The sequence below is a fragment of the Desmodus rotundus genome, chromosome 5 (assembly GCF_022682495.2).
Source record: "Desmodus rotundus isolate HL8 chromosome 5, HLdesRot8A.1, whole genome shotgun sequence".
Lineage (NCBI taxonomy): Eukaryota > Metazoa > Chordata > Mammalia > Chiroptera > Phyllostomidae > Desmodus > Desmodus rotundus.
Window position 1 is genome coordinate 63,032,300 of NC_071391.1, and position 14,747 is coordinate 63,047,046.

At 43.9% G+C, this 14,747-nt stretch overlaps 1 protein-coding gene across 1 annotated transcript in view; it reads left to right on the forward strand.

Moving 5' to 3' along the window:
- FAT3 (FAT atypical cadherin 3) overlaps positions 1 to 14,747 on the forward strand; it is a 634,426-nt gene that overhangs the window by 429,750 nt on the left and 189,929 nt on the right. Inside the window, exon 4 of the mRNA XM_045191687.3 lies at positions 14,132 to 14,193. Coding sequence (XP_045047622.2) covers positions 14,132 to 14,193 — 62 coding nt within the window. The remainder of the gene's footprint in view (positions 1 to 14,131; positions 14,194 to 14,747) is intronic.

The following is a 14,747-nucleotide window of genomic DNA, read 5'->3' on the forward strand; positions in this document are numbered from 1 at the left end:
TATATTAGCGGTAAGCTGTGGAGAGTCCTGAAATGTGTGATTATGTGGGGAAGACAAAAAGTGGTCAGAAAGTAGTTCCGAGTGTTTTGGAGCAGACATCACATAACGGGAGCTAAGCATTGTGGTATCAAAGTGTTGCTCCTCGCTGGGCCTTGGTTTCCCCATCTGCAAGTGGACGTGGGTAGCAGGGCAAGATAGTAAAACTTCTCACATGCACCTGGCCCTGAAAACCTACTGTGTGATCAGTTAGTCCCACAGACCTGGCATTCAACCGTGATCTAAACCTAGGGAGCCCAACCTTTCGGGTTTGCCCAAGGTCAAGGGGTTTCTTGGGATGTGGAATTGGCATTTTCAGTGTTAACTGAAAGTCTTGGGCAGACTGGGGTGGTTGCTCGCCCTCCTACAGTGCTGCTCCCAGGAGGAGGCAAAGGGAATGGGGGGAAGCCTTATTTCAATAGTATCTGACAGGTGTTCTGGTGTGCTCCCGTCATCCCCCACCCCGTCACTTTGTTAAGGTCAGGTCTTTGCTTATAATGTGGTCTTGTTCCCTTGGTTCGGAGTATGACAGGAATGGAAGGAGAACTTTTCCCATTGTCGCCCTCAGTGCTGTTTTGTGATGCATTAAAATGTAAAAATGCTTCCATATCAAAAGCTAAGAAAGCATCTTCTAGAGCTGACTGACTTGAGTGTTCACAAGGAGAAAGATATTATTTTCCTTCTAGTCCCAGCCATAAATATTAAAAATTCCAAGATTTCCCCAAAGTTCTCTTGAAGTGACTTTGGACAGGACTGGGGGTACTTCTTGCCATGTGCTTTTCCTGTGGCATCAGCATATGGTGAACGGTCCCCTCCTCCTTGTCTACCTCTCACAAACTTCTACTCATTTCAATGAGGGGCCCCCATTGGGAGAAGATTTCCCTTGCACCGCCTCAGATGGAGTTCAAGGCTGACCCTTCTGTGCCCCCACATTACTATTTTGCATAGTTCTACCCGAGTCTGTAATAGCTGGGCTATAACTATTTAGTCACTGCTTGTTCCCCATAATTCTCAGAGTTTTCCTACGGCCAGTACCTGGTGCCAAGCTAACAGTGGGGCTGGAACTTTAGTTTGTGTTATATTAAAAACTCAGGGCCCAGAACAGCTGTTGAACCTGTGGGATGCATCCTGCCCTCTGTCCTGCCTGCTGCTTTGGTTCGTTAATGCAAAACCTTCCAATACTCTTCCATGGGAAAAATGAAACCCATTCATACAATTTCAAACTTTAGTCTGTTTAGCTTGAGTCCCGGGTTTTCTGGTGTCAGGGCACCAGCAGGACGTGAAAGAAGCAAAACTGCAACAGAATAGAGTAGTCTTGTGGAGTGGCCGCTAAACCAGGGCCAGTTCCATGACATGCAGCATCGGCACATGCAAGTTCTAATCAGCCACCAGTCACAGCCACAGAAGAACTGACTCGACTCCCCTGGGAAAGGACCGACAGGGTGTTGCGAATGGTCTGAACATCCACACTCATGACCCTGTGTGCTCACGCACGCATACCCATTCGTTCAGAAGACACTGAATGCCAGCAAAGATGACGTTTTCTTTTGACATGGGTGCCATGTTTATTTGGCATGTTGTTGGTTTTTCAATGGGCATCTTTTGTGTGAACTGTTAGCCCCAAAGAGGGAATGCTGAGCTGCCGAAAATGTATTGATAGAAGAAACATTTAGCAGCTCTGCTCCGGCGCCTTTGCAGGACTGTGTGGGAGGGGACAGGGGTCAACCAGGATGACAAGACGAGAAGAGACAGAAACCTCAGCACGTGTACCCTGCAACCGAAGGCCAAACCCCTAATATGCGCCTGGCCGGGACATGTGTCCCCATTTCAGGTCTGCGGTCACTGTCCTCATCCAGGTGTAGGAGGAAACCCTAAACAGGTGTCTGCCTCTTCTACCAAGGGGAGCAGGAAAGGAAAAGCGAGCAAAAAAAATTACGGTATGCCAGTGAAGGGCACAGATTTAGGAGTCACACAGAGTAACTCTCAATAAGTGAAATGTATTCATGTTGCTCTTGTGGGTAAATACGGACTAGACGAGACCGAGGCACGGATGCAGTGGCGGTCTTCAAGGCTGCCCAGCTCTGCATGCCACCCCCTCTCACGGAATCAGCTTGGACTGCTCTCTGACTTTTCCTCAGCTTTACTCATTCACTGATTCTCTCACTTTATTGCCAGTTTTTTGTTTCCATTTTCTGAACAGAAACTAAAATGCCACGTATGTTACCCTTTTGCTATTACTGGGCTGAGCATACTCCTTGCTAGATTGTGGGTTGCATTTTAAATGGGTTGATTCCAGCCGGGAGTGAGATGCTGCAAGGCCCTCTGGCTCACCTCTCATTTTGATGTGCACCGTGGAGCACTTGGTGGACCTGGAGACGTCAGAGGCTGCTGCTTTCTGCAGCCCTCCCTTTGTCTTTCTCCACCCCTCCCCTGCCCCTGCCAAGGGTTTAATGTTCTTTGGGAAGTGAAACATGGGCTGAACACTTTCTGATAGGTTAGCAATCCCAACTTATGTGACAGCTTGTTGGATAAATAACAGGTTAGTTAAACAAAAAGTAAAGGCAAAAGAGAAATAAAATACATAGTAGAGTAGGAAAACTCATTAACGTTGGCAATTTGCCATTCCCCCCCCACCACCATTAACCTCAATTAACCACACAAACATCAGACTCCGGCATATGATGTGGAAAGAACATGGCTTCATGAACTTGTAATGTTTTATGTTACAAGTCCAGACTAATTACCATAGCTCATAATTCTATTTTGAGTTTATTTGGAAGCCTTTCCCAAATGGCATGGAAACTTATGAAAGCCGTAACATAAATGCTAGGTGATCCTTCTCGCATCTGTGGACCGTTTCCTGCTTTGGATGGTGCGCGTGTCCACACACACTCCATAGGTGTTTTCCATAGCGCGGGTTACTTATGCCGTAAACTAGTGTGTATGGATGCCATCGCTGTGCCAGGCGCTGTGCCGAGCACAAAAAGTATGGAGTTTAGCCTTGTCTCTTAAAAGGTATCCCTGTAATTAACATGAAATGAATAAAAACATGGCTGCCCTGGAGAGGCCACGGGGCTATTGAAGGAAACAGCATGTGAACAGAAGACACTGTGGTAAAGCTGTAACGGGATTATTTATAAAGTTCTTCACAAAATAGCAGAAGGAATATGCACACTTTCCCAGATTGACAGTATGTTTCCCCAATGAATTGTAAAGGATTCTGGCTCCTCCTTTATTTCCACTTATAAAGAAAAAAAATTGTAAGTTACTCCTAGTGGGGAAGAGGTTGCTTCCCCATTAAATCATTGCTGTGTTTCAAAGGGAGAAACTGAGGCACACAGCAATTTTAAAGACTCGCACGAGGTTGCTGCACTGATATGTGATTGGCATACATCTCTTCATTCTTGCAATAGTTGGTCCTTCTTCCCAAAGAGCAGAAAGGCCATGAAATTTCACTAATTCAGACTCTCGCTGAGAAGGATTTTATAGCAGCTGAAAATGCGTGCTTTAGACTATTCCAAGGAACACGTGTTTACTATTTTCCAATGAACACATAGAGTTAATGTTACTATTAACAAAGTGCTGCCAAACAAAAGACCTGCTTGGACTGCCTCTAAAGGATAGTGACATAGGTTGTTTGCAATTAAAACATCAGAGTGGCGGTTGTTAAAATTAAAGTGCTTTGCAGATGGTGTGTTTCCAGTACATTAAATATTCCCCTGAGACCTTCCTACCCTATTAATTTACCTAGGTGATACAAAGGTAAACTTCAACCAGCCACATTAACTGTTACAAATTTTCAGATGGGTAGAATGAAAAATGAGGTATTGTAGTATATGTATATATATAAATTAAGACAGAAAGAAAGCATTAAATTGTGTGAAAATTAACTTGAAAATGTGTGATATTAAAAAAAAAAGTGTTGTCAGTCTTCTGATAATATTCAAAGCTCCCATAACAAGTGATATTTCTCCTCGAATGTTTTACATTAGGTTGTAAACATTGCTCCTTCCTAAGACCTTGTATCAGTCGTGGAGCAAAGCGCGCTGTAGAGAACTGGGCACCTACAAAGCCCCTGTGTTTCACGACTCTGCACATCCTCCGCGGCGTCATTTGCGCTCCATCCACCCTCCTGTTTCTGTCTGTCCTGTGAGAACAGATGTAGAAACAAATTATGTCCCGTGAAATCATCTCTAAGGGGAGTGCAGCAGTTGTTTCTTCACCTCCAGAGAGTGCAGGGATTAAAGAACCTTAGAGTGTTTTCATTCAAGTAAACAAAAGGAAACTTAAACTTTCAGTTGCCTGGTTATTAAAATTTCAGACGTTGTCAGAGGTGACCTATCCATAGACAATAAGGTTGCCCTTTCGAATGTGATTGGTAATAGCATCCCAGTGCTCTTAGGGTTTTTAGTACAAATAAAAGGTAATTCACTGCTTTGTGTAGGTGCCGTGTCTGTTTCCAAACAGCGTCTGCTCAGTGTGAGGCACTTGGCCCAGCGCTGTGCTGTTTGTTTCCAAAGCCTTGTAGGGATTGTTACCACCTCCATTTCAGAGACGACAAGACTGAGCTCAGAGAAGTTATGTAACTTGCTCTTGGTCACACAGCTAAGAAATAGCAGAGCCAAGATTCAAAACCAGATTTACGGGGTTTTTTTTTTTGTTAGTCTTCCGTCTCGTTATTCTTAGCTAGAGATTAGATATTGTAACTTTTTGCAACTTCTCTATCTGTTGGAATCGTATTCACTAGTAAAGGCCCGCTACAAATACAACTTATTCTCTTACCTTTCCCAGCCACACAGCACAGCATTATCTTCCCTTCTTCAGGGCATGTCCGGAGTTATGAAGGACATGCGTTAGATCACAGAGTCACTGGCCTATGTGTCTGTCTCCCTCACGGGGTTGCTCGTTGCGTGAAGGCAGACATGGGGACTTGTTGTATCCTCTTGGCTCTCACCCCTGTGTCTTGTGCCCAACATGCTTTTGTGGGGAATATAAGAATCACTACATAGTTGGTGTTTTACCTCCACGATGGGAACCGGGGGGGGTGGGGCAGACGGAGCGAGGAGAGGTGTAATCCTACAGGCAGAACAGGCAAGTATGCCAGAATGAAAAAGCCAAACTGTAGCTGACATAAGCCAGGGCTTGAGAGGAAGACACAAAGCATGTGTCAGATCTAAAGGAAGAACAAACCTGGCAAGCAGGAGTTGACTCCTTGGCTGGGGGCATTCAGACAGAACTTTGTGGAATCCAGTGAGGACATTCAGGAGACAGTGTGCCGTTTTACTGGCCTTTAAATTCTTTTGGGTTATGAAATTGAGCATTGTTCATTGTGGGAAAACTAGGCCATTTAGATAAGCCAGAGAAATTAATTACCAGAACCCCTTCCTCCAGGGCTAACGACCGCAGAGACGGTAATTCTCACACTTGGCTGGGTATTAGAATCACCTAGAGCTTTTTCAAAATCTCTGTGCCTAGGCCCTCCTTATACCAAATCATTCAGAACCCCTGGATGTGGGACCCTGGCATCTGCATACTTTAAAGCTCCCCAGGGGAGTCCAGTGCACAGCCACGTTTAAAAACCAGCAATGGTGTAGATCCGGCTGTCTCAAAATTCAGTGTGCTGCGAGGAGCCTGCGTTCTGCATTTCTCAGCTGCTCGCAGGCAGTGCCGATGCTGCTGATCCACGCCGTAGTTGGAGGGCCAAGAGTATATGCTGTCCACTCAATAACACACAGCAATGCATGGATGACAGGTCTCTTATAAATAAGTCTTTGAACAAATTACTTAAACTGTGAGCGTCAGTTTCCCTAGCTGCCAGATGACAGAGTAAGTAGCAGACATTTTACAATTTTTCTCACTCAAATGTCTAGACACATTGGAAGGGACTCTCATGATGGAAAGGAGGCAAGATTAGACCCTTGAACACATGTGATACTCCAGGCATCATCCTTGGAGCTCACAGTAAAGCAACATTCTGTGAGCATTTAATACGTGCCAGAAACCAAGCTCAGCATTCGAAATCAGTTATTTAATTTAATAAGCCTTCTTTACAGAGGAGGAGGCTGATAGTTAGAGAAACTAAGCCACTTGCTGAAAGGCGGTAGCCAAGGGGAGGGGCTGGAGTGTGAAGCCAGGCCGTGTCATGCAGAGCCTGGGGACCGGTCGGTGCGCTGCTAACCGGGATACCAGGAGGCTTCTCAGACTCAGGAACCTTGAAGAACCATCCGTCCAGTGTCATTTAGATTGCCAGTCACTTATTCTTTCTTATTTTGATCAACTAATATTTGGAATTTTAAAAAAGAATCTTGACAGAGACAGAAAAGGGGAGAAGCGTGCCACGCGCATCAGTGGTGTGCTGATGGCACCTGAAGACGGCATCTTTCAACACGACACCCTCAATATTTGTTCCCATCTGTAGCTGAATTTCTCTGATGAAGCCCAATATGGCATTCAGGGTTTAGTTGAAACTGCCTGGAGACTTCTTCAAGTGCATAAACACTTCTTTATCTCGGCCGAGTCGAAGGCAGAGCCAGAGGGATCTTTGTGAGGTTGGGAGGAGAGCCACGAGGACTGGTGTGAGGAAGGAGCTGAGGGAAGGGCAGATGGGACTGCTGAGTATCCAGGTATTCCGGCAAAAGTAAACTCACATGCAGCATCTCTGGTCCTAAGTATATGTGTGTGTACATGTGTGTATGGCAGGACCACCTGCTACAAGAGAGAATTATTCAGAGGGAAAAGCCTTTGGAAACATCCTCCACCACATATCTTCTTCATTAGTCCTCCTTTTTGGCCACTGTCCTATCCTTCACCCCGATGACAAGTTGCTTTGACTCAGATGTCCCTAATTGATCTTGTCTGTAACTAGAAGTACAATGAGTGAGCAGGGCATGTCTGGAGCTCAGAACTCTCCCTCCGGGCTGCGGGCAGCTCCATCTGTCAACTAGGCCTGAAGGGAAGGTTCAAGGTGTGTGCCAGCATCAACACTTCTCCTTCACAAGCTGGCTCTCCCCTCTGCTACCTGCAGCACCTACCAAAACCCGTATCCAATGGGGAAGGTGTTTCTGGCAGAAGAAATGCTGCCTGTGATGTCTCTGCTGCCAAGGCAGGAAGTGCCATCCATTGGCTTGCAAAAAAGAAAAAAAATGAAACTTAACTGTTACAGAGAAGCCACTGCTATGAACGGCATTCGGTCCACATGGTCTCCATGCTTTGGCTCTCGAGGCCCCCTCACTTATACAGTTTTAAAACTGTTCTGGGAGCATCTTGAAAATAGCCATTTTTAAAGAAAAGTTGAAGCTGTAGGCTTGAGCTTCTTCAGTGATTTCCCCTGTCAGATTTCTTTAGTGAATTTAATAGCAGCACTGCGTGCTCGGCGGAGCAGCTCCCGACCTTCTCTCTTGATGAGACAGCCCGTACTTCAGAAGCGTGTGTGATGGGGCCAGTTTCTAGAATTCTGTTTTTAATCCCTTCACAACTGGTGGTGTAAGCTTTCTGTATTTTTTCATTCTCATTATTCTTTTTCTTTTCGAACATCATGTAGTCTAAGACCACCCATTGCTTAGTATTCTTCAAAATAAGCCTAATATCATGTGCTCACTTCAACTTGAATTGTTGCTGCAATTCTGAATTTGCATTCATTGTGTCCCTTTTATTTTCTGTAAATTTGTCGCACAGCCTTATGTCTGGGTATAATAAATACTGCGGGGAAAATTTTAAGGCTTCCTAATGGGCGAAAATGAGATATGGAAATGGGATTCTGAAAGTGATAATCTTGGAGAAGAGGTGACAAGCATGGGAATGACTAAGGTGTTTTTTTGTTTTCCCTACTTAAAAACATAAACTCAGTTAAGTGATATTTTTACTTTTCCCCTTTGGGATCTATGCACATGGATATTTAAGTGTTGCTTTTGTGGATAAACAGAAGCTAGAATACAGCCCCTCTTTCTGCCTTCATAGGACTCGGGCCCATCAAGAAGAAAGTGGGCTCAGGTGAGAGAGCAGGGGAGGAAGAAGAAGAAGCATCTCCTGTTAAAGTTTTCGTATTGTTGTAGACTTTGCGCACTGAAAAGAGACGTTAGAACATTCCTAGAAGAGGAAACAGGGCCTACAGAAAAGACGTGATTGCTGGAATCTCATCACCAGTGACTGACAGAGTTGAGACTGGGACCCAGGTCTCCTGGCTTTGCCACCACTCTGCATCCTTGTCTGCTAGGGAGACAGGGAAGAAGCTTCAGAGTTTCTGGGTTTGAATCCTTGCTCAGTCTTTGGTGACCTTGGGCAAGTTATTTAACTCAGTCTCCTCCTGTAAACCGAGTCAAAATAGTTCCTATTTCCCTGAACTATTGTGAGATTAAATGAGACCATGTATGTAAACAGTTTACTATAGTGCCTGGGACATAGTCAAATGTTGGACACTACTATATTATTATTTGCCCACCTTCTCTATGAATTAGCTAGAAACCAGGATGTGGGAGAATGGTGGAATGGCTATAAAGCCCCTGTGTATGACATTAAAGATTAAGACTTTTAATCAGCAGATGAAAAATTTTTAAAGGCTATCAGGAATTGTTCTAATGACCTGCAACTATCAGCATGGAAGAGAGTGTCCAAAAATTGGGAAAATACTAAAATCATTCAAAGGATGGAAGAGAGCGTGTAGACCACTGTAACTCCTGTGCGTTGGGACCATCATGGCCTCTTTCCTAAACAAGGTTAGGGATCTGGAAGATGACATCCTTGTCACCATCACTGAGACAAGTTTTGCTTGATATCTGCAATGCACCAGGTTCTATGCTAAATACCAAGAACACACGGTGAATAAGACCTATTCACCGCCCTTTTGTTTGTATACTCTTTGGGAAGGTTGACTCCTTCACAAATAACTGGAGCCCAATGTTGGGTACTATGACAGCAGTATTTACATGGCGAACCAATGTGACAGGCACCGATCTAGCCTCCTAAGCTCAACTAGTGAGCTACCCAGAGCCTCTGCCTTCCTGAAACTGTGAAGGGGTCGAGACAGCAGTTGAGTAACATACAACACGCAAGAGGAGGAAAGGTCAGAAGAGGCTTCACAGTAAAGGTCATAGTTGAGTTTTCTGGAAGGATGTTGAGAGGTTTACCAGATAGCTGGGGATAAGCATGGAGAAATGAGATATAAAAAAGAAAGAATAAGCACTAATTTTGGTTTAGAGGGCTGATGATTCTAGTTTTATTTTTAAGACAAACCCAAGCTTCCAAGAGTCTCGGAAAATTATGCTGAAACAGCTAAGAACTCTACTGCTTCAAGTAACACTTAACGAAAATGTGAATATCCTAGCAGTAGATTACACAGCTGCGACCCGGGACACCCACAGGGAGAAGGAGCAGGGAAAAGATGTCATGCTCACAAGTGTCACTTCTCTGATTGTAACTGCTTAGAACATTTGGGGCTTTCTTTTGAAGAGGCAGCCTCATTTTCATGCTCAGGCTGTTTCTCAGGGAGATTGTTAGACTCCTCTGTCTCCACAAACAAAAATCACCAGTGGCCGTTTTAATGCAGTTGCACGGGCCCGGCCACACGCCCTCCTGCCTGCTTTACTGAGTATCGCTCACTTAGGACTGGCATGGCTCCCCTCCTAAATTGGAGGTTTGCATATGTAATTATATCAAATGATGTGTTTGTTTATATCTCCAAACCACATTCAAGAGCTTGCCTATGATTTATCTTTGAAATTCAATTTTGTCATGTCAGTCTGCCATTTACTGTGTGGGTCCACATTCCCCGTGCGATGCCCATGCCCCTTCCCTGCAGAGATCGCAAGGAGGTGGCCTTCCACAGTGATGACTCACAGCAGTCGGAGAGGGAGATTGCTCTGTGTTGTTCATTTTCCTTTTCTGCAGCCCAACTGCATTCCGCTACACCGAAGGTACTAAAATGAAGATGCAGCTTTGGCAATTCGACTAATTCCTCTGGACTGTGAGGGGTGGCTCACTGCGTTCCTTTCTGACTGTAAAAAACACAGCGCTGCCACAGCACCAGAGCTCATGCTAAGTGTGTCCCTTTAGTGCAGCGATACTCAGCCAATGTGCCTCAAGATTTTTCAAACATACAATACCTGACTATTCAGTCAGGGGCTCTGACCTCTTTTCCCTTACTCTGCCAAACAAAAGGCGACAACAGCCAACAGGACAATAGCCATCCGGTATGAATGCCTGTCTGCAACCATAAACATAGGTCATATAATTGGCCCATCACATATTAATATTGGGTCTGATTGGTTAATTCCTGGTACCAGAAATCTTTATATACAAGTATAGGCACCTGATTTTTTCACTTGGGAGCAAAAAGGGTAGGTTATTGTTATTGTTGTTATTATTATGTTTGTAAATCAATCAAAATTATACCTTTTTTGGTCAGATCAGCAAAAAAATATGTTTTTTGGTATGCCACAGAACTTTATTAATTAGTTTATGTGTGCCATGAGATAAAAAAGGTTGAAAATTGATGCTTTAGAAGGAAGAAAGCTTCTCCTTTTTGATTCAGCTGACCCCGGCTTGGTAAGGTTTGTTATTTTTTTCAGTGCAAGTAACTACCAGTTGTGGCTTTAACCCTAAATGTTTTCTTCATTATTTTTATGTTCCAGCTCCTCATGGACAAATCTGATCACTCTATTCAACCCCTCTTCATGCCTGATTCCTAAACTAACTCCCTCATCCCATCATTCATTCATTCATTCATTCATTCAAAGTATTTTCCAACTAGAAAGACGTTGTAAAATCTAAAAGGCACAGTTATGGTTTCCTACTGATTTTTTAACAGCTTTACTTACGTATAATTTACGTAAAATATCATTCACCTGTTTAAAATATGCCATTCTGTTTTTCTGAATGCTTATGGAACTGTGTGACCCTCACCATAATCTGCAATTTTAGAGTATTTCCTCATCCCCTAAAGAAACATTGTACCTTGTCCCCCACCCTACCTCATCTGATTTCCTGCCGGTTTTCACTTTTGCATTGGATACTTTTACCTCATTTCTGTGACAATGAAAGTGATACAAACCTGGAGACCTGAACCCTGCAGAGGTTGCCCTGTCTTGCTTCCAGGAGCGGAACCTGCTTGCCTTTCTCACAGCTCCAGCTTCGCTGTTGTGTATGCTGTTTCAGACTTTCTGGGAAGCCTGCAGCTTTCTCTGGAGGCTGATAAATATGTGAAAAACACATCTTAGTGAAGGTACATAGAGGGAAGGGGAGTCACACTGCTCTCTCAGTTACACATGTGCTTTGTGAAAACGAGTGACTTTCCTAAAAAATTACCCTAAGAATGATGAGGAGAGGAGGCTGGCCTCTTCCCTCTGCAGTCACACCACAGTGGGCTGTGGTGGCCTGACCCTGGACAGTGGAACCTGAAATGACACAAGGGCCCTCAGGGGAACAGAGGGCAAAGGGCTCCTGGTCTTTTATGTCTGGAAGAGCAGCAGGCTAACAGCAGAGTGGAAGCTGACAGCCCTTCACCCATTCATAGCCTCAATTTAACGAGTATTTCTCACTCCCACTGTGACCTCTCACAGAGGATGCCCTGTGAAAAGGTGAACGCCTCCCGCCCCCTTTTGAGGAAGACCCTCTGTGACAAATGACCTTGTAAAACAGAATAGCCTGGAAATTAAGGTGTCAGATGGGTGTGTTAGATGCTACTGGTGTGACCACACCTCAGTGTCAATCAGAGAGCTGTGCTCCCCTTTACTCGTCCTTTATCAGTCCGATCACCAGTGCACTCACACAGCATCTCCCTCTGCTCACCACCCCCTTCACACGGAGCCCCCCAACCTGATCCACATGCTGAAGCAGCTCAGTGTGTTTCCCCCTTGCATGAGGCTGAGCAGCAAAATTGATGTCAGCAAAAACTCATAGTGAGAGTCAACAAAGGGTGGTGGAATTACATAGAACCTTCTCTTACAATCAGGGGACTATCTGTCATCACCCCAGGAGATTCAGATACAATAAAGGAAGGATGGAGCTGGACCCAGAATCTGTGTTTTGAGTTTCTGGGAGGTTCTCATGGGCAGCTAGAGAAGAGAAGTCACTGATTCCCTCACTTAAAATTCCTGATAACAGTCTTCTCTCCGTAACCTCGAACAATAGCTCATCTTTGTATCCAAGAGTGCTGAGCATGTCACCATTCATGTAGAGGACCTCAACCAATGGTTTCAAATGAATACTAAAGGCACATACACTCTGCCCACCTCCCCTACACACCACACAGTACCCTCCCACGCAAACACATCCCAGACTGTAGCGAAACTGCAGATTAGAATATAAATAATCTATCTCTTCTACAGCAATTTCCACTAACTGAGCATTAATGAGGTTCCTATTCTTTGTTTTAGGCCAGGAGCTTGCTGGGCACCAGGGCTTCAAAAACAAAAGGCAGGCTCTTCCCCTGAAGGAACTCTGCCAATCTGTCTAGTAGGAAAACGCAGACCAATGAGCAAAGGATTGTCACACAGAGCAAAGGACAATGAGGGTGGAGAACACCAGTTCTGTCGGGACCAGTTAGATGGCCACCCAACCCTGGTGGAGAGACCACCTCTCTAACACCTGAGCTAACAGTTGACCTAAATTTGAAAGATCTGAGGGTGAAGCAGTGGAGTGGGACACATTCCAGGAAGAATTCATGGAAAGGCAGGTCATCTGTGTGATGGGAACATGGATCTCCCTTCCATGGGATTGTCGATAGATGTGAGTGGGGGGCTGGGGGGCTGGGGGGCAGCTGGTAAAGAGCTCTGCTACTCCTGTGGGATTTTCTTTTGAAGGTCATTTAACCTCCCATGGCCTCTTCTTGGCTTCCTCTAAAATGCACCGCATACTCCCACCCACCACTTCTATGTACAATAAAAGCTGGAGGTCATGAGATCCTCGGCGAACCTCAGTAAAGTGCCTTTTCCTTATTTCATCTGCCCGTCCAGCCTTGGGAGTGAGATTTTCTGTGATTTTCCCTGCAATTTTGTGTCAATCAGTGTATGTCATGAAAATAGCCTGATCCATAGCTTCTTGTCTTCAGGGACATTGGAGAATCAAGAAAGGAATGTAAGTTTGACCTCCTAATTGCCATTTGACAATAATAATAATAATAAAACCTGCAAAAGACAAATTGGTGTAATAAGCTCAGTGGCCTTGAAGGTTTTGTCTTCCCATTCCCTTTTCTTTGTCTTTATACACAAATGGGTGATTCATTTATGAGAAACATCATTCAAAGGAAAGATAGGTACTTCCCATGTGGCACTTATGTTCTGTGAAGATTTAAACATGTATAATAAAATGATAAAATTACAGTATGAAATGTTAGATATGTAAGTTATTAAATTTGCAATAATTTTGTGTACAATAGTTGTTGCAGAAATAACCTTTTTAAAAATATATCCAAAAAATGATAAGCATAAAAAAAGTTAAATAAGAAATTGCTGCTCCATACCCTGAATCTAATCAGCATCAACAATGTATTAATTGTTCAAGAATTCTAAAATCTTTAATGAGGTTCCTACTACAGAATTTTAGTCATATGCAAATAAATCATTGAAATTCCCCATTATCGGAAAAACAATGGTTCTTTAGTGAGTTTTTACACCACCAAAGTGATTACAATACCTGAGCAAAACCCGAACAAATTTTTCAGATTTTCTTTGTAAATTTTCTTTTGTTTTAAGAATAATTCTGAAGGCTTTGCTGGGTAGCTCAGCTGGTTAAAGCATTGTCCCCGTACACGAAGGTCGCAGGTTGGATCCCCTGATCAGGGCACATAAAAAAGCAACCAATGAATGTGTAAATAAGTGGAACAAAAAATCAGTGTTTCTCTCTCCTTCTCATCTCTCTCTCTCTCTTTCCCTCTCAAATCAGTAAATAAAAATAAAAAGAATAATTTAAATAATTCTGAAGATTCTTAACTTGCTTACCCTAAAAAAAAAAGTGTAATTCTGAGCCCACCTGGATCCTACTGGGGACTGGACAGGGACTGTTCCCGTCACTTTTGCTTTTCCTTTAACTGGACTTGTTTCCCAGGCTCAGGAAACTACTTGCCCCTGGTATTTACAAGTCAAATATTCTCATCTCTACACAGGTCTGATTACAACAACTTCAAGGAAATTGGATCGAGAGCAGCAGGCAGAACATTTTCTGGAGGTAAGCGCATGGAGAGAACTGGCACTCATTAAAACTGACTTTCGCTAAACTTCTTTAACCTTCAACATAAACTAGAACTTTAAGATATTTGAACACTGGCTTACACAATAAAGATACTTCTCTCAGGCTGACTGGAGATTTCTGGTATATTCCTTGGAATGCACTTCTGTGTACTGAGCAAAGGTGGCACAGCGGCCTTGGCATTTTGCTGAAAACAAGCAGAAGCGTGGGTGTCTCTGCCTTGACTTCAGGCCCCGTTGTCAATAATAGGAAAGGACAGTCAGCAGCAGAGCCCCCAGAGCCACCACAGCCTCAGATGTAGAATGAGGAGGATCAATGGTAGCGCAGTTAAAGTGAAGTGCATCTTCTGTGAAGTGCCTCGCTTTGTCTTTGTTGCTTTTTTTTTTTTTTCTGGGAGACAGTTGAGGAAGAGAAGGCTGCTAGTTGATTCACTGCCCGAGATGACTGTTTCTGAAACTATAAAATGTACTCCTATAATTCATTAAGACATAAACAGCAATTATAAACTAGAAGAGCATTATTTCTGGAAGGGG